General features: G+C 35.5%; 1 protein-coding gene across 2 annotated transcripts in view; it reads right to left on the bottom strand.

Annotated features, from left to right (window-relative positions):
* Window positions 1–25,079, bottom strand: part of LOC149792513 (uncharacterized) — a 121,346-nt gene extending 96,267 nt beyond the window's left edge. Inside the window, exons 1-5 of one of the 2 annotated variants that reach the window (XM_089971130.1) lie at window positions 23,805–25,079; window positions 23,415–23,542; window positions 15,303–15,427; window positions 4,421–5,035; window positions 3,784–3,833 (exon numbers count right to left, since the gene is read on the bottom strand). In XM_089971130.1, the coding sequence (XP_089827256.1) occupies window positions 3,784–3,833; window positions 4,421–5,035; window positions 15,303–15,427; window positions 23,415–23,542; window positions 23,805–23,942 (1,056 nt within the window). In that variant the 5' untranslated portion in view covers window positions 23,943–25,079. Of the gene's footprint in view, window positions 1–3,783; window positions 3,834–4,420; window positions 5,036–15,302; window positions 15,428–20,764; window positions 20,901–23,414; window positions 23,543–23,804 lie in introns of those variants that run through there. The other variant, XM_089971131.1, reaches the window with a different exon arrangement.
* Window positions 25,080–25,872: the final 793 nt, after the last annotated feature.

Below are 25,872 nucleotides of genomic sequence, written 5' to 3'. Positions count from 1 at the left end.
AGAGGAGGAGAGAAGATACAAAGAAGAGGAGGAGGAGAGAAGAAACAAAGAAGAGAAAGAAAAGGAGAGAAGAAGAAATTTCAGAATCCCAGAGACAGAAAATTGGGATTCTGAAGCTATTTATCCTCCCTCTGCTCTCTCCCCAAAAAAAGTAAAAAGCAACTGGGGAACAAGATGTGTATGTAGCGCCAGGCCTGGAAGGTGCCACCATTTACCAGGTGTCCATGAAGTTCCAAAAAAACAGCCCTTTTCAGGGCTACCCAATACTCTAGAAAAGAAATAACCATCAATTTGCCAATGTGTGTAGGTAGAGTAGTGTGAATATAAACACTGACTCTTTTTTTAATAGTGCGAGTGTATGTGTTTGTGTGTTTGTGTTTGTGTTTGTAACTGATCACGTAAGTTTGTGTGAATAGTAGATTATGGGTTTCTTTATTGTTTCTTAGCGTATGTGGAGAGTATAGTTTGGGTTTTATTATATGAAATGAGAAAGTAGGGGGATGTGTTCCTTCACGTCCGCGCGTTGTTTGATCATGATCTAGGTAAGATCAATTTTATGTTTTTAGGGGATGTTTTCCATCACGTCCGCGCTTTCACTATAAGAACCCACAAGGTTTGATGTTCGAACCATTCTACGGAATAATAAAAACGAAGATGGTGGTTGCAAGTGATTTGTTCAACAACTTGGTAGATATATACAATTGGATAATGGATGGTATCTATGTAGTGGAGAGACTAGAAAAAGAATGGAAGATAGCAGAGTATCTGGACTACGCTAAATGCCTAAACATAGCAAAAGAAGTGATAGCAGGAATGATAGAAGAGGAGGAAAAGAGATTGAGAGGTATGAAAATCCCACCTATGTCAGAGTGGGAAGCCTAAAGGAAGCACTTGACAATGCAAGCAAAGTCAGATGCTTTCTTGAAAATATGTCACATGGGACAGAGTGCTCTTTTGTGGAGAGAGGTTAGGACAGACTGAGGAAAGGAGAGGGGTTGACGAGAAAAGTGATGGCGGTAGAGGTAAAGAAGATTAAAGAGAGATGGAATAAAGAAAGAAAAGAAGAAGAAAATAGAAAGAGAAAAGAAAGCTTTGAGAAACTGAACAATAACTGGATACGAATACAGGAGAAATTCCGAGCCATGGGCCACCCGGACTGGATGCCTGAATCAGAAATAAAGAAGAAGACAGGAATAATGACAAAAGTTAGAAGATGGCTACAGAAGTGGAGGAAATAAAAGAAGAAGATAATGATGAAACCAAAGGCCCTTTTCAGGGCCACCCACATTTCTCGAAAAGAGAATGACTTTCCATTGCCTACCCCTTTTTTTAAATTTTTAAAAAAAAAAAAATCCCATGTTCAATTTCCCTTGACGCTATACAGTCCCACCCTGTTTAAATTCCTTTGACGCTATACAGTCCCTATTCCCATGTTCAATTCCCCTTGACGCTCAACAGTCCCACGATTTTTGTCCATGTTAAATCCCCTTGACGCTATATGTTCCCACGATTTTTCTCCATGTTAAATTTCCCTTGACGCTATATGTTCCCAGGGGTGTTTTTAATGGTAAGTCCCATTGACGCTCTAGTGTCCCCATTCACTACTGCTATTGTAATCAGATCAATACGATATTGTAATAAAATCCATACATAATAGTAATAAAATCCATACGCTATTGTAATGAGATCCTTACACTACTTCAACGAGATCCATACGCTATTGTAATCAGATCAGTACGATATTGAAATGATATTCGTACGCTACTGTAATGAGATCCATACACTATTGTAATAAGATCCATACTCTATTTTAAAGATCCATACTTTATTGTAATACAATCCATACGCTATTGTAATGAGATCCTTACGCTGTACAAAGAGATTCATAAACTATTGTAATAAGATCCATACTCTATTTTAAAGTTCCATGCTCTATTGTAATGCAGTCCATACGCTATTGTAACGAAATCCTTACGCTACTACCAAGAGATCCATAAACTATTGTAATTAGATCCATACTCTATTGTAAAGATCCATACTCTATTGTAACAAAATCCATGTGTTATTGTAATGAGATCCTTACGCTACTGTAATGAGATTCATACACAATATTCACAGAAAATATCAGAGAAAAGAATATACTGATTTAATAAAGGAGTCAGTTGATGCTGAAGTTTCAATTCAGACTTTATTTTCTTAATATTGGTTATCTAAGAAGATATCTCTATCTCTAATCTGTCAGCTTATAAATGCCTTAAGCATTATACCAACACTGAACTTCCGAATAATCACTAATTTGGATGAACGGTTTCTCTACCAACAAAACTAGCAAGTTTTAATTCATGAAGGACAACCGCACGATGAAATGAATGTGTCATTCCATGACAGTGTTAAGCGAGAAGTGCGGACACCAGTATATATAATGATTATATTTTTCGACCTAGAGACATTTTTTATCCAATCTGTATTATAAAGTTTACCGTCTGCTTTCTGGTACGTTATTTTAATGTTTGTTTGTAATTGCGGTAATAGGATACATTAGAAGTGAGGAAAATTAAATAGCCAAGTAATTGCGGTAATAGTATACACTGGAAGGGACTACAAAATTAAATAGCACAGTAATTCATTTCTTAAAAGGCCAAATTTGTATTTGAGGACTTTATTTATTCTTATGTCTCCGTCTTTTTTATTCACCATAGCTTATGCAGCTGCCTGCATACACATACATACACAGTGGCGTCGCTAGGGGGTTGCGGACCGCACCGGGTGACACCATCTCAGATAGGTGACACCAAAATGAAAAATTGCAAATTTTACAGAGTACACACTGCTCGATCTAGTCGTATTTCATAAGCGGATAACCGATCATAGTTAAATACATGACTAGCAGGCACAGCAGTGGCGTCGCTAGGGGGATGCGGGGGGTGCGGACTGCACCGGGTGACACCATCAGAGAGGGTGACAACAAAATGACATTACTAAGGATTCTGTATGGTCTGGTACGGAAGGAGGACCATGGGGTTGACACCATGAGCTACCGCACTGGGTAACACCAACCCGAGTGACGTCACTGTACATACATACATACATACATACATACATACATACATACATACATACATACATACATACTATATTTGCAGCAACAGTGCTCACTTCTGGAATCAGAAGAAAAAAGTTTGATAATCGATAAATGCATAAACAAGAGATGCAATCCATCTAAATATCCTCATGTTGTAATTCTGACCTTCCCATCCTTACTTCCTCCTATTCCATCCCTCAGGCAGCATCGACGTCCCCATTTTCCTCCAACAACTCACATTGTCATCTACATTCCCATTTTTCTCTAATACCACTCCCCCAATGTCATCTACATTCCCACTTCACTTCTACGCCCACCCCCCATTGTCATCTACATTCCCACTTCACTTCTACACCTCCCATTGTCATCTACATCCCCACTTCACCTCTACACCTCCCAATGTCATCTACATTCCAATTCTCCTCCAATACCCCACCCCCACCCCCACCCCATTTTCATATATTCATTCACACGAGATACATCATATGAAATATCATGATGGCCTTTCAGTGGACATAGAAGGAGATAAGGTTATAAGGACAACCGGACTAACAAATGGATGGACATGACCGATTACAGTTCATTAGAAAAAGTGGTATAATACAAATGTATCCTTTATTCCTTCACCAATCTTATTTAAAAAATTGGCCGGTATAAAGAATGCATCATATAAAAAATTATTTAAAACGTTAAAAACATACCTCGAATTTGTGCCTTACAATCAAAGGGCCCATACATATTATCTTCAAAACTGTCTGAAAGCAGAACATATATATTAGTATTTCATGGTATTAACATTAATGTTAATGGAAGCTTTGATTGTTTGTGTAAAATGAATGTGTGTTAATAGAAATTCATCAAATGTTTTCTTACTTTCAACTACAAAAACGTTTATCAACTATGTATCAATTTCCATTTCTTTCGCTGTAGTTACAAGTGTTTAATGTACTTCGTCTCACTTTCAATCCAGTTGTATACAAATAAATAAATCAACCATTCATTCCTTCATCCAATCGATAGACTAGTCAGCTGAGCAATCTCTCTCTCTCTCTCTCTCTCTCTCTCTCACACACACACACACACACACACACACACACACTCTCTCTCTCTCACACACACACACACACACATTTGATTATATAATAAAACTAGCATTTGCATTTACAAACTTTTCGAAACAATTTACTTTCAGGTAAAAATATCTGAGAGACATTTTAGGTTCTAATCAAATCCCCTTAATCATGCTGTTGAATTCTGACATTTAATATTAATACGAATTTGAGAGTTTTGCTGGTGATTTCACGCCGAAAAATATTTCAAAAATACTTTGAATTATACTTGCCTCTAAAAATAGCACGCCAAGAATAATTGTGCTAGCCTTGTGAAGAGCTCCTGCAACATCTTGCTCTGTACTGTCCTCCACTGTCTGGAATATTTGTCTTCTGAACAACTCCGTAGGACTATTCTCAAACTTTGAATCGTCACCGTCGTTGAAACTCTCATCCAATTCAAATTTTTCTTCATTTAATGTTGAATCAGCCGATCCGATTTTCGTATTCACATTTCGCACTAAAATACTACCATGTTTTTCCAATGCCGATTCTTTTCGATGAACCGTCAGGCGTTTATCTCTTGCTCCATGTGGGAAATTTAAATTCTCTTTAAATTTGTTCCAAGAATTAGCACTATTTAAAGGCTGTATTGAGTCTTTTGTAATATTTTTACTGTCAAAAGAAGTTTTATTCCCAGAATATTTTGTGGAGTGCAAATAGTTGAAGCTCTTGCCTCCATAGTTTTCAATCCATCCAGGTACATGTTTCCACGTACAGTTGGCTTGCACTACTTTCTTATAAAACATGCTCATGCTATCTGATTCAGGAATGTCGCTGGGATACCTTTTCTGCATTGCCATGAAGAAATTATCTGATGTCGTCCTAGATTCCTCGACCAAATCTGAAAACAAGACAATTTGAATGTCAACCTGCCTTCATGACGAAAAGACCTTCCGATATTTCTGCATATTTCTTCATCGATAAAAAAGGTATTGAGATAAATGCCCGTGTCCCCTTGTCATAAATATCTAGATCCATGCTGTTTCACAATGTTACGAGTACTGAAAATCATGTCCAGGTCCCATTGTTACGAATATTGAGATTCATGACAAGGTCCCATTGTTACTAATATCGAAATCCATGCTTACATCCCAGTCTTACTATTATCGAAATCCAAGCTTACATCCCAGTCTTTCAAATATCGAAATCCATGCTTACATCCCAGTCTTACTAATATCGAAATCCATGTCCATGTCCCATTCTTACGAATATCGAAATCCATGCTTACATCCAGTCTTACTAATATCGAAAGCTATGCCCATGCCCCATTGTCATAAATATCGATTAATATGACCATGATACATTGTTCCGAATATTGAAATCCGTGTACAGGTCACATTGTTATGAAAATCGCAATCCATGCCCATTTTTACGAATATCGAAATTCATTGCCATGTCCCATTGTTAGCAATATCGAAATCCATGCTTACATCCGAGTCTTACGAATATTGAAATCCATGCTTACGTCCCAGTCTTACTAATATTGAAATCCATGCCCATGCTCCATTGTTATAAATATCGAGATCCATGCAAATGTACCATTGTTGTGAACATTGAAATACGTTCCCATGTCCCAATCTTACGAATATCGAAATCCATGCCCATGTCCCATTCTTACGAATATCGAAATTCATAGCCATGTCCCATTGTTAGCAATATCGAAATCCAAGCCCCATTCTTACTAGTATCGAAATCCAAGCTTACAGCCCAGTCTTACGAATATCGAAATCCATGCTTACATCCAGTCTTACTAATATCGAAATCCATGCCCATGCCCCATTGTTATAAATATCGATATATATGACCATGATACATTATTCCGAATATTGAAATCCGTGTACAGGTCACATTGTTATGAAAATCGAAATCCATGCCCATGTCCCATTCTTACGAATATCGAAATTTATCGCCATGTCCCACTGTTAGCAATATCGAAATCCATGCTTACATCCCAGTCTTACTAATATCAAAATCCATGCCCATGCCCCATTGTTATAAATATCGAGATCCATGTCCATGTACCATTGTTGTCAATATTGAAATACGTTCCCATGTCCCAATCTTACGAATATCGAAATCCATGTCCATGTCCCGTTCTTATGAATATCGAAATCCATGTCCAATCCCCATTACTATGAAAATCAAAACCCGTGTCCAGGTACAATTGTTATGAATATCAAGATCCATGTCCAGGTACAATTGTTATGAATATCGATATCCATGCCCAGGTACAATTGTTATGAATATCGAGATCCATGTCCAGGTACAATTGTTATGAATATCGATATCCATGCCCAGGTACAATTGTTATGAATATCGATATCCATGCCCAGGTACAATTGTTATGAATATCGATATCCATGCCCAGGTACAATTGTTATGAATATCGATATCCATGTCCAGGTACCATTGTTATGAATATCGAGATCCATGTCCATGTATATTGGGTATGAATATGTTCAGGTACCATTATTATGAATTTTGTAATCCATATTCAGGAACCATTGTTGTGAATATCGAAATATGTGCCCATGTCCCATTCTTACGAATATCGAACTCCGTGCGCAAGCCCCATTATTATCAATATCGAGATCCATGTCCAGATATCATTGTTATGGATATCGATATCAGTATCCAGGTGTCATTGTTATAAATATCGAGATCCATGTCCATGTCCAATTGTTATGAATATAAATATCCACGTTCAGGTACCATTATTATGAATATCGAGAGCAATGTCCAGTTAATATTGTTATCAATATCGATATCCATGTCCAGGTACCATTGTTATGAATATCGAGATCCATGTCCAGGTACCATTGTTATGAATATCGAGATCCATGTCCAGGTACCATTCTTATGAATATCAATATCTATGTCCATGTACCAATGTTATGATTATCAATATTCATGCCTAGGTACCATTGTTATGAATATCAATATCCATGTCCAGGTACCATTGTTATGATTATCAATATCATGTCCAGGTACCATTGTTATGATTATCAATATCCATGTCCAGGTACCATTGTTATGAATATCGATATTCATGTCCAGGTACCATTGTTATGAATATTCATATCCATGTCCAGGTACTATTGTTATGATTATCAATTTCCATGTCCAGGTACCATTGTTATGATTATCAATATTCATGCCTAGGTACCATTGTTATGATTATCAATATCCATGTAGAGGTACCATTGTTATGATTATCTATATCCATGTCCAGGTACCATTGTTATGAATATCAATATCCATGTTCAGGTACCATTGTTATGAATATCAATATTCATGTCCAGGTACCATTGTTATGAATATCAATATCCATGTCCAGGTACCATTGTTATGAATATCAATATCCATGTCCAGGTACCATTGTTATGAATATCAATATCCATGTCCAGATACCATTGTTATGAATATCAATATTCATGTCCAGGTACCATTGTTATGATTATCAATATCCATATCCAGGTACCATCGTTATGATTATCAATATCCATGTCCAGGTACCATTGTAATGATTATCAATATCCATGTCCAGGTACCATTGTTATGATTACCAATATCCATGTCCAGGTACAATTGTTATGATTATCAATATCCATGTCCAGGTACCATTGTTATGAATATCAATATCCATGTCTTGGTACCATTGTTATGAATATCAATATCCATGTCTTGGTACCATTGTTATGAATATCAATATCCATGTCCAGGTACAATTGTTATGATTATCTATATCCATGTCCAGGTACCATTGTTATGATTATCAATATTCATGCCTAGGTACCATTGTTATGAATATCAATATCCATGTCCAGGTACCATTGTTATGAATATCAATATCCATGTCCAGGTACAATTGTTATGAATATCAATATCCATGTCCAGGTACAATTGTTATGATTATCAATATCCATGTCCAGGTACCATTGTTATGAATATCAATATCCATGTTCAGGTACCATTGTTATGAATATCAATATTCATGTCCAGGTACCATTGTTATGATTATCAATATCCATGTCCAGGTACCATTGTTATGAATATCAATATCCATGTCCAGGTACCATTGTTATGAATATCAATATCCATGTCTTGGTACCATTGTTATGAATATCAATATTCATGTCCAGGTACCATTGTTATGAATATCAATATCCATGTCCAGATACCATTGTTATGAATATCAATATTCATGTCCAGGTACCATTGTTATGATTATCAATATCCATATCCAGGTACCATCGTTATGATTATCAATATCCATGTCCAGGTGCCATTGTAATGATTATCAATATCCATGTCCAGGTACCATTGTTATGATTATCAATATCCATGTCCAGGTACCATTGTTATGATTATCAATATCCATGTCCAGGTACCATTGTTATGATTATCAATATCCATGTCTTGGTACCATTGTTATGAATATCAATATCCATGTCTTGGTACCATTGTTATGAATATCAATATCCATGTCCAGGTACAATTGTTATGATTATCTATATCCATGTCCAGGTACCATTGTTATGATTATCAATATCCATGTCTTGGTACCGTTGTTATGAATATCAATATCCATGTCTTGGTACCATTGTTATGAATATCAATATCCATGTCCAGGTACAATTGTTATGAATATCAATATCCATGTCCAGGTACAATTGTTATGATTATCAATATCCATGTCCAGGTACCATTGTTATGAATATCAATATTCATGTCCAGGTATCATTGTTATGAATATCAATATCCATGTCCAGGTACCATTGTTATGAATATCAATATCCATGTCCAGGTACAATTGTTATGATCATCAATATCCATGTCCAGGTATCATTGTTATGAATATCAATATCCATGTCCAGGTACCATTGTTATGAATATCAATATCCATGTCCAGGTACCATTGTTATGAATATCAATATCCATGTCCAGGTACAATTGTTATGAATATCAATATCCATGTCCAGGTACAATTGTTATGATTATCAATATCCATGTCTTGGTACCATTGTTATGAATATCAATATTCATGTCCAGGTACCATTGTTATGAATATCAATATCCATGTCCAGGTACCATTGTTATGAATATCAATATCCATGTCCAGGTACCATTGTTATGAATATCAATATTCATGTCCAGGTACCATTGTTATGAATATCAATATTCATGTCCAGGTACCATTGTTATGATTATCAATATCCATGTCCAGGTACCATTGTTATGATTATCAATATCCATGTCCAGGTACAATTGTTATGAAGTTGTGTTACAATTGACTCATGCTCATGAGATTAAGTATTCAAAATGAAATCTAGAGTTTCAATATTTTATTGACGTTTCAAAAGTATGTTCCGAGGGTAACAATGAAATGAAACTTACCTTTCTACAGTTCCAGCGAAAGTTTGATGTGAATATATTTAGAGCTTATAGTTTTATAGTTAAAAGATGTTGTGAGTTGGATAAAAATTGAGAATACTGGGACCAATCATATATTTGCACGTTTGGAATTCCTTATTCTATACAAACACATTTCTGGAATATTCCTATTCTTGAAGCACCGCCAAATCATTGGAGAGCAGTGTTCATTTGTTCTGTCTTATAACCTGAACCAGTCAACCAGATTTAAGATTAAGTAAGATCTCTAAATAGTATGCATACAGGAGACTCACGTGATGATGTTAAAAATCTGTTTTCCTTTCAGGGCCAGCCTTTTAGTATTCTAGAATATCGAGATGTTTTCAGTGTAAGTAACTAAGATCTGTAGTGTAAATATAAATGTTTTCTGTATATTAAGGCCAGAAGTCTGCGGATCGACTCTTGCTTGGGAAGAAGGGTTTTTGTTTAACATAAACTGAGAACAATCTCACTGTATGAGGACTAGCCACTAAATAAAAGCATGATCGAATATACTACTCAATCGAAATAAGCTTACGCGATAAGAAAAGTGTTTCAATAAGGCAAAAAAAAAGAATTAAAAAAAAAAAAAAAATAAAAAAATAAAAAAAAAAAAGCGACAATATCCGTTAAGGGAAAACATGCAAGAACCGCATGCTTCAGCGGGTATGAATAAGCTCACATCATAAAATGAAAAGGCATGCATACATAAACAAGACATTTATTTGTGTGGCTTACACATAAACATCATAACTCAAGTACTATATGTACGGAATAAGCAATGCACAAATAGGAACACGGAACTCGGTTAAATATTTACTATAGAAAATATGGAAGGAATATATAGACAGTAAGGCGGGCATCATGCACAAATTAATGACAAGTGAAAGGTTAAATTTTTAAATACACGCACAAATAAAGAAATACATGTTGAAAAAGCAATAGTTTTAATAAAAAAGATTTCTATAATTGATGCGATAATAGCTAATCTGCATGCACTTAATTACTTTATTTGATAAACTTTACCCACCTGCTCAAAACAGACAAATAACTTATGAATATGAACATAACAATGACTGGCATTACACAAATTATATATAAAAATGAACACCACCATTGGACACATTTGGTAAGCTTGTTGCGTACATGTAGTGACTGTTTCACGCAACTGTATTAAGCTGTTCATGTTCCATGCTCCAGAAGAAATATATAGTTATGTAAAGGTTACGCTGTATATAATTCCTATTTTCAGGTAAGGATTACTGGATAGATAAATAGATTCTAGTGTAAATAAAACCCGTAAATCGAAGTAAGAAGAAAAAAACCCGCAACTGACCACACCTGGAATGTCTGATGTTTAGTGTCAGGATTGCTACGGATCCAGTCCCAGTCAGTTCAGTCAGCCATGCAAACACGTTCACCCTCGTCTTCTAACGCTACTGGTTTAAGCCACAAATGTCTACATAGTCCTAATGCAAGCGATACTCCAAACCCAATATCAACACCTACCCCAACCCCTACTCTCACTCGACCCCCCGAGTTGCATATTGAACACATAGGTATCGGTGCCTGGTATAAAGAAATTATATTTAAAAAAACAAAGTGAATCTCAGACAAAACACAAATCTTCATAGTGTTACGTTTTCACTTCGATCACTGAACTAACATGTATCCACTATGATAAAAAAAATTTTATATTTATTTTAGCAATTAATGTAATCTTATGATGTTTCAAATGTAAATTACGAGTTCACTTCAATTTATTTTATATGCGTACTTTATCGTAAATCTTTATTATTCGTTGCGTTGTGTACGCGAGCGCGTTCTTTGCATCTCTAATAATTTCCGAGGAGCTATATTAGCCGCCTTCTGATTGGTCGCTTGCGTTTGGAAGATCGGTGAGAGCTTCCTATTGAGTTTGTGTTGTACGGTAATTTCCTAATATCGCGGGTTCTTTTGTATTGCAGTTTTCGATATTTTCGGTAATTTTCTGCATAGCGCCATCTATCGTGTGCTTACCTATTATACATTGAATGACCATAAGTTACTAGTTCTGCATCACCAGTTTTATTTCAGAAAAATGTGTGAACTAGTGGAGAGTACACTATTTTAAAAATGGATCCATACATTTCACTTTCTCAAAGCATGGCCCTATCCCATGTTCTCAAATAAAATCTATATCTTCTTAAAATCGATATTACTATAACGATAACCAGTTTACCGTTTCATAATGTCCAATAACTGTATGCAATAGTTAGATCACATGATTACCATATTTGCAAAGAGGCAAGAAATCAGATCTATGGTAGCACATAAGAGTCAAAATTAGAAGGATGTTAATGTTGTTGTTTTATGGTATTGACTTAAAAACTTTGTTCTACACGATTTATTTCTTTTCGTTGTAAGACCCAGTTTTGTGTAAACAGTCTGTGGCCGACATGCACGTTCATGCTCGTGTTGGTGTGCCCGATCTCACCGATAATCCTGTCGCCATTCATCCCCAAGTTTTGCTCATGCATTTTTTAATTCTCTCCGAAAGGTTTCTGTTGTTGGAGGGTATAGGTGACAGAATGAGAGCCATTGGAGTAGCATCCGATTTTCCAATTGATTTACAATTTTTGCAGCATATACATCAAGATTATTACATTATGACAAGTATGTGCAATCGTAAAAAAAAAATATTTTTTCGATATTACTGCGATATCAGTGCAACGCCCCTTGCTTAACCTAGAATCCACGTGGCGTCTATTTATTGATCATTTGATTAATGTGGAAATTAAATGTACATTTATATAGAGCAAAGAACACCAAACCGACATATATATCTTGAAAGGTTTTGTTTTTGTCTTTATTTACTTACTCGCCGATCGTTAACTTTAAGACCCGCGATACCACAGCACTCCATTATAAACCCGTCTTTTTAATATAGTTATCAAACCTCTCAACCTCTATAAAGTTTGGTTAACTTGACCAGCCATGTCCGATGTACGGATGTACGGATACGCCAGATACAACTCAATGTCGATTAACATATAATGCAGCATTATACCGTCAGCGTCTGTACTATGCTCTCCGAATTCCCCTTTGGTAACCTTACAGAATCTTACCGAGATCACAGTTCTACCGAGCTCTCCCAAGATGATCAACCCATGGTGGGCTGCCCTAATTATTATTATTATTATTATTATTGTTCCAATGCTTTTTTGTTGCAATAACATAGGTTTTACTTACTTTAACCCGTGTGTGGTACGGTTTATTCTAACTGTAGGAAATTCCAGCCTGGCCTAGCTTACATAGCTCTTTCATGTATATGGCGTTATATGGGTGTGTCCCAAGAACGAAGATGGGATCTACGTTCTATTACTAGAACTCTCATGTACTTTTCTTAAATCGTATGGGTTTGTCCGAATAATAAACTTGTTATTTGGTAGGTACTCTTGAAATTTAAAGTCCAAGCAATCTAACTGGAATCTAATCTAATAAAGAAGTCGTTAAAAATTATTACATCCTTTCCCTTTACTAGTATCCCAAATATTTAGTCAATGTAGCGTTGTCTCTTGAAAGGGATTTTGTGCTCTGTGCGCGCCGTTTTTGGCAAGAACTACTTACTGTTGATTTCAAGTTTTTAATGCCTACTGCGCTACGGAAGATAATATTGTAAGAGCCTCTTTAGAAAGAAGACACGAACACTTCGATACCGTACTTGAAAGTGAAATTGAAAGGAATCTATAAATAGCTTTGCTGTCGAAATCAGCCCACATTTCCTTGACTGAGCAGATGTATCTTTAACATTTAAGGTTTTAAGCAACAAAAAACTTCTACGGACAAATCTCGGACGGAATTTCTTCAGGAGATGATAATAAAAATATATGAGTGATTGTGCACATCGATCTATACTATGGTCTAGGCAACCGATACTTTTTTTCTGCATTGTTTTAAACAAAACATGAGTGGTGTAAAGGACGGGCGGACAGGTGGACTGATGAGCCAACGGTATTTTTAATACCAAGATTAGTGGGAAAAGAGTGATGATAGAAAAAATTTCTATTTCAACCGCTATATATATATATATATATATATATATATATATATATATATATATATATATATATATATATATATATATATATATATATATATATATATATATATATATATGTGTGTGTGTGTGTGTGTGTGTGTGTGTGTGTGTGTGTGTGTGTGTGTGTGTGGTTGCAATTTTCTGTCGATCTTTGAAGAGCGCATTAACTTGGGGCCTGAGAACAATTAATTAGATGTATGGGGACAGGTGTTGGTTAAATCGCTATACTGCAATGATTTCTAATGTATATGTCGGCAGAGGAAGTGATTCTCAATTAAGCCTTTGTTTACTTAGACGTAGACGACTTGAAAAGGGAAGGATACCTTCAATCTTATATCGGAACCGTCGTATTTGGAATTTTCCAGACCTGTTGATTGGAATTCTATGTTGACCACAATTTTGTCTCCTAGTTATAAAAGGCGGTAAAAACATTTAATCCTGATTGGTTACGCTAAATAAGGGGAGTGTTTCCACACGAAATTCCTTGTACTTTAAATATTGCCCCCATCGAAAAATCTAGTCAATCTGCAATGTTCCTGCAAGAGTGAAAATATAAGGGACTCCGAGACTGAATTTGGAAGAAATTCTCTCGTAAAACATTGGTCAAAGGGACCGGATGTCTGGAAAGTCAACGGACACAATTTTGGTGGTAGAAGCGAACAAAGCTTGAATTCACATGGGGAAATAGCTCCACGGACGTATCCACTGAAGTATCTACTTACGTATCCACCTACCCACACAAAGTTTGAGGGCCGAAATGAGGCGAGATAGTAGGGACGTTGAAAAAGGGAAAAAGCGAAAGGACCTAGAGGAACCACCACACTGAAGTCGGAGTGGACTGGAATAAGCAGGTTATGAAGTTGTAAAAGGCAATGACTTCGATCGTTCACTCGATTATATGATGAACTAATTCTATCATTTAAACACATGGGCTATTTATATAAATATATTTGTGATTGAAATTCGGTGAATGATTTATTCCAAAAAGAAGTTTATATTCCTAATGTAAAGTATTATCCCAGTTGTTTATGTAACTGATTAAATTTTTGTTTTTCTATGTCCAGGGGCTCGTGTCATTCTGATCTATATATCTACTTAGACCATTATTTATTCCATCAATAATTTCACACTTTATTTTAATATTTACTCGATCCAGGCAACAACAACAATACAGAGGGCGATCAACCTCTAGATAACGACAGCCAAATAAAGCGAACACCTTGTAAGAAGGTACCTCATAATACCACACCACCAGTAGCAACCGCTACAATATATATATATATATATATATATATATATATATATATATATATATATATATATATATATATATATATATATATATATATATATATATATATATATATATATATATATATATATATATATAAGTATATGCAGAGGATTATTAGCAGTTCCGTCAGTTTGAGTCGTTATATGTAGATTTCTGTTGTTGCTACAAACAGGCGTTTTATCTAATTAACATCGTGGATTTACAGAAAGAATACGAATTTGATTAGACATACATGTACTGAATGAATGCCAGATAACGCTAGTTAGACACTAGTTACATTAATGCGGTATGTGTTGATTTGCAAATTAATTAAAAACGTACCTTTCATATAATGAATGTCCAACATTAATTCCCCAAGTACCAGAAGACAATCAACAACATTCAGGACTACAATCATCAGAAGCACCTGCTTGCTGTGAAGCACGCGGCGACCACGATGTCGGTATCTGAAAAATAACAAATTCATTTAAATTTTATTTCGATTGGTTTTTATAGTTAGACATTTGTATGAATGAAACGTTTGACAATGGCAGCGGATCAGAACTTGCTAATTCCCTACCTTGATTAGATTATTTTACTTTTCCTTCCTTTTTATCAAATATCGAATTATCATCCATTCTTTTTCTCTTTCCGAACACCTGGTTTTATGAGTCTTCTTTCACCACCATTTTTACTGGCCCCTATGTATAAGTTATATTCTTTATGTGGAAATCAATTTAGCAGTTTTGAGAGAAATTATGTTTTCATCGGTATTGGGGAAATGTGTTTTCTTGTTTCCATAGATTAGGTGAGGTGTTCTCTTAATTGCATGGATTGGTTGATGTTGTTGTTGTTGTTGTTGTTGTTATAGGGTTTATATATGGTATAAATGGTGGAGAAACAACCTTGGAAAACCCCAGAAAGAACTACCGACCCACTAGAAGCTAATGGCAAGCTTTCTCACATATCCATATTGGCCGAACCCGAGACTCGAACCCACGCAGACAGAGGTGAGATGGCAGTGATCCGTAACGGTGAGCGCTTTAGACCACTCGGCCACACAGGGACACTTCCATCGATTGGAGAAGGGGTCCTATTATAGCCATGGATTGGTGAAGGCGATTTGTTACCATGGATTGGGAAAGATGTCCTTTTGTTTCCATATGTTGGTTGAATGTGTTCTTGTTTCCATGGATTGGGGAATGTGTTCTCTTGTTTTCATGGATTGGGGAAGGTGTTCTCTTGTTTCCATGGATTGGGGTAGGTGTCCTATTGTTTCCATGGATTGTGGTACATGCCCTTTTGTTTCCATGGATTGGAGAATGTGTCCCTATGTTTCCATGGATTAAGGAATATGTTCTCTTGTTCCCATATATTGGAGAATGTTTTTGTTGCTTTCATGCTTTGGGAATGTCTTTTGAATTCCCATGGATTGGTGAAGGTCCCCTTGTTTCCACAGATTAAAGAAGAGGTCCTTTTGTTTCCATGGATTGGGGAAGGTGTTCTCTTATTTCCGTGGATTGGGGAAAGGTTCCTGTTTTGTTTCTACGGAAAGGTTCATCACCGATTACGAAAGGTGTCTAATTGCTTCCACGGAAGGTTAATTTTTTTAAAGTTTTTTTAAATGGGGGATGCATTCGTAATTTGCAGCAACTACGAAAAATAATACCGAAGGAAGTATTGTGAGGTCGCCACATTTCTCACAGCCGTTAGTACAACCGATACAAATTTTAAAAAAGTTGGACTTAGTGGTAGATGGTAATTCTTTGGTTTAAGAATATGAAGGAAAGTGACGATATTCGCCCCGTTTGAATTCTCTCTCTCTCTCTCTCTCTCTCTCTCTCTCTCTCTCTCTCTCTCTCTCTCTCTCAAATGTCTGGTGTATATTTATAATTCTCTTTAATTGATTCTACATACCTTGATTTATTTCATAGGTATCCGGAATGACTGTGTAGATACATGAGAAATAATTTACTAGGTCGTTATGCGAGTGTGTCTGCTACACACGAGTGCATATAACACCTATTGAGTAACATCATGTTTTGCTGATGTGTGCTCTTACTCGTGAGGGAATATGGGCTCGTATATGCAGGCAAGGCGATGAATGCCGTTTACCCGCAGACCTGGGTTCGAATCTCCATAGGGTAAGAATTATAAATTCTCTAACCTGTAAGTTAGTATTATTTGTATTCAAATATTAATTCTGCCTACTATTGTCAAACATTCTTCTATAGAAGCCAGTGATAGTCCTTTCCGGTCTGTCTGGTGTGTATGGGTTCGAATCTCCATAGCGTACGAATTAAATGTTATATATATATATATATATATATATATATATATATATATATATATATATATATATATATATATATATATATATATATATATATATATATATATATATATATATATATATATATATATATATACATACATACATACATATATATATATATATATACATATATATATATATACATACATATATATATATATATACATATATACATATATATAGATACATATATATATATATATATATATATATATATATATATATATATATATATATATATATATATATATATATATATATAAAGATCTATAGACAGCTACATTCAAACTATTTGGTAACTTTTGGCAATGCTACGTTTTATGCTCTATATATGTGTCTACTGCAAGTGGTTAACTGATAGCAAATACAATATAATGTATTGCGAGTGTGTGCCAATCAATACTGGGTCAATATTGCATCTGTGATTGCCTCCAATATTAGTCACATATTGCAATCTCCATTTGCACAGTGTCGTGTCCATATTGATTTGCTGTCTTGTTTAATGTTTCGTAGGAAACAAACATCATCAGTGTGCTGACAAATAATGAATAGTGCTTTAGAAAAGTAGTACTGATATTTGGCCAATGTAACCAAAATCGCCTAAGGAGCCACACACCTTTGTATGTGGGGTTCACATGTGCAAGAATGGGATACAGCGCCCTCTTACCACCCTATTCCTTGCTAAATAGTTTCCCAATTGACGCAGCTTTACGATCGTCGAGTAAGAATTTACACCCACGTCAGCCTGTTCATCAATGGACATAGTATCGATTCAAAAAGAGATCCGAGTGCTCACGTCTGTAGATCGTTGTCCAAAAGAAATGCAGTTTTCCCCAAATTATCCAATCTTGGGGGGGGGGGTAGTTTACGTGCCTCGATGATCTGACCTTTAAATCGGACACAAACGCCAAAGGTCAGCGTAAAAGTCAGAACATTTGGAAATTCGGTAACTTTAATGATAATTGGGGTAGAACCATATAAATTGCAAGATAATCCAATTTAGATTTTTCTGCTTGCATACTCTTTTTTACTTGCATTGTTATATATTTGTCATGTCTGATTTTAGGATTTCGAGACTACGTTTGAAGTTCGTGTCAATAAAAGAGTGATAATACGGGTCATAATAAAGAAACCAAATCAGTGTTCGAAATTAGAAGCCAGACAAAAAAACAAAAAAAAAACTGTTCGGTCTTCTAAACAGAAACGTATATGAAAATCCACCAATTATGGAAATGCACCACAAAGAACGCTTTCTGCTTTAGTGCGCCACATGAATTGTGATGAGGGTCTAAGGAAGGTGGATTGATCCAAAAAGAAATTATCGTATCTCCTTCCAATCATCTTAATATAACAAGGTTTGTGTATAAACCACAATTAAGTTCCCTACAAACTTGCCAACATATAATACTGAAAAGCGATTAATATTGAATGCCAACATTTGGCGGATTTCTGCAATGAAGCTATTGGCACGGATTATATTTGACACTTTTAAATGCATCCTTGGGATTATTCAAATAGTTTTGAATAGTTTCAGCAAACTAGTTCACATTAAACAACCAAAATATGCATGAGTCGTACACAGTAACATAGGGTAATATTTATGTCATATTACTTCAGGGGCTAAAAATTTCATTAGATATATTCCATATGGAATGTTCCGTTCAAACAGATAATATTAAGCTAGATTTATTATGATTTCTGACATTTTGAGAACATTAATTTACATACATACATACATACATACATACATACATACATACATACATACATACATACTTTTAATTATTTATTGAGTTGTGTATGTAATTGCCTAGCTGGATGCTAATAGGGAAAATGACAACTGCAATTACTGTTCATATGAACTTAAATCTTTCTATGTCTTGGATGCGGGAGGTCGCGGGTTCGAATCAAGGCCGAGTCATACCAATGATGTGTAATAATTGTACAAGCAGCTGCCTCACTTGGCGCTCAGCATTAAGAGGTTAATGATAGGCCAGGTAGATCTGGTGTCAGGATAATGTGACTGGGTTGGGACATGATGCTACGTATCTGCGGCATGATGTCACAGTGCTAGACATCACTGGTAAACTGCCACTCTGCAGAGATCGTAGCGATATCATTGAAAAATTGTGAAATCTACGTTACAAATCCAACAAAAACACCTTCATGTCTTTAAATCAATGTGATTAAATTCTAATTGCTATGTTTCATTTGTCTCTAACTTCTACAATTAGAAAGAAAATTAATAGCATGCCATCTGAATAGTGTAGTTAGACAGCAGGTATTTTAAACAAAACGAATGCTGTTATTAAACTTTAGCATAACTTTATTGCTTGGTAAAAAATAAGTTGAATTAATTTGTCCTCGTATCATCTGCACAGAGAGAGAGAGAGAGAGAGAGAGAGAGAGAGAAAGGTATAGCAGACATAGTACAGGTACTAGTCATTGGAAAATAGTTCGTTAATCAGAATTAAACAAACTACAAATCGTATGAACATGTTATCTAAGAAGAGCTTCAAAGGTCAGGGGTTATTTGGGATAAAACCTTGTACTTGTAGCAGCGATTTAGGTAATTACAATCTCTAGAAAAGTAGATTTATAACTGTGCTGCATAAAAGATTATTTTTACAGTGATATGAGATCGAATTATTGCATATTTTGAACACATATTCTTTACGCGTTCGAATCAATATATCGTCAAGAAAAATCTATTTTTATCCCGAATAACCTTTGATCTATTGCAAAGGGACGTAATTAAGATGTTTCCTCAGAAATAGTATTTATTGGCAAATTTCCTCTCTCCAGCATATACAGGAAACTGCAAGAAACCGATTGATGTGTAGCATCGACATCCATTTGAACTTTATTTCCTCTAAAATCCGAATAAAACAAGCGATTGTCGTCTTCTATGTAATGTATAGCTAACATTTAATGTTGTCTTACCTCCGAACTCCTCCAACATTGTCCCTTATTTTTAAGCAGAAATTAAATTCCCTTTTAGGAATTTCCACGAAGTCGACAGTCCTTGAGGTATTTGACTCGATGTATGTCATCATATCATTGGCACGTTACAACTTCTAGCTGGTAGGTTAATAAATTTTCGCAAATTAAACCTTATATAACGAAAATATTTGCCGAATTTGTTTTTCAAAAAAAAACTTTAATTCATAAAAATAGTCATGTAATGACATTTTTTAAAATTGCTTTCAAAAGTTCGCCGATAATTTGTTGGGGTTTTCTTCCTCAAGGAAACGCTGCTTTGAAACTGCCATCCAATTATCTGGCTTTATTTTAGCATCTATCAAAGAATTGTCTTCAACCCTATGTTAGAACTGGAGTCATCTATCACTTTAATTTTCTTTATCCCATTTTTCACAAATACTGACAGTTGTATCTTAGTAAAAAATCACCACCAACTGAACTCAGCGTGCTGTAACGAAATCTGTTCTAATAGAAGAAAAAATCTCACCCGCATCTCACAACAACGTTTCCTTATAGTATCGACAGCTAATGGTCGCAAGATTCAGGTAAAACGTGTATTTCCTCCCAGATCAAACGCCGCCAACAGCGCACAAATTAGACCGAGATCTGACGATCCGCTAGTACATTGCACGTCAGCCGATCTGGCTCTTTCCTGTTCTTATTTTTTAGTTAGAGCAATGCCCGCGAAACAGGTTAAATATGTTCCATCCCCAAACAGTGTAAATCTCTGGTTGCAAGGTCAGTTTCTAAACGAGAAAGCTCGACATATGCAAAATTCACAACATTCCCGCCCCACCCAACCCGACTTGCAAAAATTCCGCGATCGTTGTATATCTGAAGTTCTGTTGCTATAGATAACTTCTTATCTGCAGCGTTCGCATGATTTCTCACCATAAATACTTCAGTAGGAAGGTGACTTGATAATGCATTTAAATCAGGAATTAGTAGATCTCATTCAACGATTTGGCAATATAACAATCCCGTTATCAAGTTGATAAAAAAGTATATATTATGTAAAGTACTATGAGCGTGGATAAGTATGCTATTTAAAACAAATAAAGTGTTCGTTTAAAATTATATTCTGTTTTTAATGACGTATAAACTGAAATGACGCATTCTAACCTGATCAGGCCGCATTGGTTGTTTGGACGCTTGATTCTTTTCTTCTTCGCGTCAATCGTACCTGAACATAGGAATTCTAGGTCCTGTTCAAATCCAGTTTCTCTTGTTTAATTTGCCTTGTTTGTAGGTAAATTGAATTTAATTTATTTATTTACTAATTCATCCAGAAAGAATACTAAACCGTTCCTGCGTGCAAAGGTCTGACGGAGCATTCGGAAGCACTTGGAACACTCGATCTCAAACTTTTACCTCGTTCTCCGGCAAATGTTTAAACACAGAAAGCTGTGCATGATCCCGGCAATAAATGACGGTAACTGAGTTTGTCTGGAATGATTTTAAGGATAGCCTTAAGAGTCACCTCTGCCAATGAAACATTGTACACTCTTACATGATCTGACGTCAGTTTGCTGTGCGAAGTATGTGAGCTTACATTTTTGACTCATTTTTAAATATAAAACTATAGTGAGACGAACAAATGTACTTTTCGGGGCCCCAAGTGGCCGAGTGGTCTAAAATGCTTTCCGTTCCGGATCACTGCCATTTCACCTCCGTCTGCGTGGGTTCGAGTCTAGGATTCGGCCAATGTGGGTATGTGAGAAAACTTGCCAGTAGCTTCTCGTGGGTCGGTGGTTCTTCCCGGGGTTCTTCCTCCACCATTAATACTGGCCGCCATGTATAGCCTATCGTGTGCTGAAAAATGGCGTTAAACCCCACAACAACAACAACAACATCAACATCAACAAATGTACTTTTCAAGATATCTAGAAAAAAGAGTATTTAAAATTCACTATAGACGCTCGTTCTCACAACGTGCCGCTTTATTAACCAAAATCATGAGATCAATTGACTATCCTTCGTTATTTTCCGTAACTTTCAACATCCATGACGAAGTGTTCTTATGGAGACTTGGATGTCCTCGATATACCAGTTCAATCGTTTTAAAAAAAAAAATTACGTTTTAAAAAAAATGCAATAAGCATTGGCATAAGACCACGATATATCAACTCTGCGGGTGAAAGTATACCGCTTCCATTCAGTGCCAGATTCTACAATATCCAGAAGCTATAAAGTGATGCCAATGAAATATAGACTACACCTGCAATCAATTAAAAGTTTCTATCTCTGCCTGAAACAGCAGTTACTTTCAAAGATTTGACAAAACACGTGTATTTTATTGTATCATGCAGGAACAACAATTATTTTCGCAAGGCAGTAACAGAGCATAAAAATGATGAATGTTTGCGATACAGACATGATATAAAGGTGTTATGCCTGCTGAAGGAAACACAAGTGATTATTGAAGATCAAATATTTGGTCCAAAAGTCGAGTTTTCTTCTCTTTCGAATTTATACGAGAAATTATAACACATAAAATCATTTGCAGCATAGAAGGAATGTTAAAATGAAAACCATATGTTTGCTTGTTGGTATAATAAAGGCATTCTTTACAACAACGCAAAGAATTTTGTCAGAGCAATTTCTTAAACGAGATTGAAATAGCCCTGTTTATCACCCGAATTCTTTTCCCTTACAATTTCCGTACCAGTTGTCACAAATGCTATTTACGTATAGATAAAAACGTATTTATTATTACGTAAGCACTCCTTGTCTCTGTGAAACTTGAATCCCCCCCCCCCCCAAACAATGCTCTCAATCAGCTGGTGGTAACAGAATTCTCCCTCATTTTCACGCCGACTTTCTTCGAAGTAAAAAGCTGGCGGTTAATCGATGGTGGCGGAAATCGATGTTCGACATGCAGTTATATTTCCTGCGTGACTGGGCAGAATATTTCATTTGCAGTAAGCGAAGGTGACGAAAAGTCGACTTAACACTGTAATATGTTACCTTAACAAAAAAAAAAAACGTATAGCCCAACTTTGATATATCTCTTATAATTGATTGATGAATAATAAATATATCACACAAACGCTTTGGATTACCTCCAATGTATTTCATGCTAAAAATTACCATGGTAACAATTTGAGAAATGTATATACAAATGGCGATTAACTTACCTTCCAATCGTTGAATTAGGCGGATCTCGACTCTCGATTTCAAGATCTTTTTCTATCTCCTGTTCTGTTTTGGATAAATTATGGAAGGCCTGATCTTGTGCTAAATGAATAGTCTTATCAGCTAAAACCTAGAAATGAAACGAAATTTCAATAATACAAGTTCACATATTGCCCTATGTAATATTGATACTGATGCTGCTGTTGTTATAATACTTAGTTGACTTATTATACTTATTATTATTATTATTATTAGCGGTAACATCAGAAATAGTAGCGAAATTAGCAGTAGTGTCATTATCATTTATTATTATTATTATTATTATTATTATTATTGATATTATTATTATTTCTTACCCATTTCTGCGACTTCTAAATCAAGATTGAACCTACCTGTAGACTTGGGAGAGGTTTGGTTGTGCTCGACTCGGTTGGCAACATTGTTAACTTTGTTTGATGGTCACACTTGCACAGAGACGATACCCGACATATACACTTGAACGTTATTATGCATACTTGTTTGCTAAACATTTTCTTGTCAGCAAAACTTGCGCTTCAGAATCCGCCCAAAAAATAGCATCGTATCTGACTCGGTCTTTGTTCAAAATCATGTGAAATTCCATTCAATAACATACCAGTTTTTCCGTGAATTTATGAATACTTCTGTTTAAGTATCGTTTAGTCTCCCACACAAATCATAGATTTGTTCACAAACGTAGTAATCGTTGTTACATTGTTGATCTCAGTAATTCTCTCAGTTTTAAATATCTTTTTTAAACAAACATAATGCTTTAATAATTTTGAATTTTCCACCTAGAAAACCTATTTATGACGTACTATCGATACTATTTTCAAATGTTACAAGATCCATGGATGGCAACTTATTATAGGAATCTCAAAAGAGCCATTATATATATTTTTTAAATTCCGTTAAGGAAACATGTAATACTCCGAAAAGAAGGGTTTAATTCTCCAGAAATTTGACATTGTACTGGAAAAGCTATTTGATTGTAATTTTATTTGAACTCTACTGAATTTAAAGCCACTGAAATAGAAGACACATAACTGTTCAGAGAGTTTTCGATTAATACAGAGATGATTATTTTAAAAAGCTACCTGGCTTATTATTGCAAGATTAATACAGAGAATCCTACAAAAGCTGACAATTTCTTCTTTCAAAATTTATCATTTCAGAAAGATAAATTCAAATATTATAATTCTCATCCGAACGGAAAATTGAAACCACACTCCTTCCGAATGGTGAACAAAAAATGTTTTGAATCTTTCCATGAACTGAACATATTAAAATTTAACTTTGCAACAAAACTCATGATGTGTTTCCTTTACATCGCAAGCACACAATAATCACGAATTATCCAAACGCCCGTAGCTGCATAGTGAATCTACACTTGGAATGAACAAACTCTGCTTCCATGTTTGTGGCGATTCAGCACTGATTATTAAACCAATGGAACTTACCTACTCATAACTCACGAAAATGTTTGTGTTCTATGACTCATCTCAGTTCTTTTTCCCCCCAGTGTTTTCACTCGTAGATTAAACGTTCTGAAGCAGAGAACTAGTCAAGAAATACCGTGGAGCATTTAAACCATCTTGTTACAGACATAAGAGTGACGTGAGTATAGAGAGGTTAGCTGATTGATTGCATTTGTGTCCCATCCAGTCACCAATTCTCTGCTGCGGCTACTGTTGCCGTGTGCTACGCCACTGCAGCAGATATGTTTATAGCTGTCAGTCGCGTGCTGGTTAATTCGTATGAAGTGTACGAATCAGGCCTGGTTAATTCACATGATGTTTTCGATATTTTAGTGTACGAATCAGGCCTATTTAATTCACGTGATGTTTTCGATATTTTAGTGTACGAATCAGGCCTAGTTAATTCACATGAGGTTTTCCAATTTTATTGTACGAATCAGGCCAAGTTAATTCACACGATATTTTCGACTTTTTAGTGTACGAATCAGGCCTAGTTAATTCACATGAGGTTTTCGATATTTTAGTGTACGAATCAGGCCTAGTTAATTCACATGAGGTTTTCGATGTTTTAGTGTACGAATCAGGCCTAGTTAATTCACATGCGGTTTTCCAATTTTATTGTACGAATCAGGCCAGGTTAATTCACACGATATTTTCGACATTTTAGTTTACGAATTAGTTAATTCACATGAGGTTTTCGATTTTTTAGTGTACGAATCAGGCCTACTTAATTGACATGATGTTTTCGATATTTTAGTGTACGAATCAGGCCTAGCTAATTCACATGAGGTTTTCGATTTTTTAGTGTACGAATCAGGCCTAGTTAATTCACATGAGGTTTTCGAATTTTTAATGTACGAATCAGGCCTAGTTAATTCACATGAGGTTTTCGATTTATTTTGTATTGTACGAATCAGGCCTAGTTAATTGTCATAAGGTTTTCGATTTTGTATTGTACGAATCA

Source organism: Sinohyriopsis cumingii, chromosome 9 (assembly GCF_028554795.1).
Source record: "Sinohyriopsis cumingii isolate HCF-2022 chromosome 9, ASM2855479v2, whole genome shotgun sequence".
In the NCBI taxonomy this organism is placed as follows: Eukaryota; Metazoa; Mollusca; class Bivalvia; order Unionida; family Unionidae; genus Sinohyriopsis; species Sinohyriopsis cumingii.
This window is presented reverse-complemented; position numbering and strand designations above follow the sequence as displayed.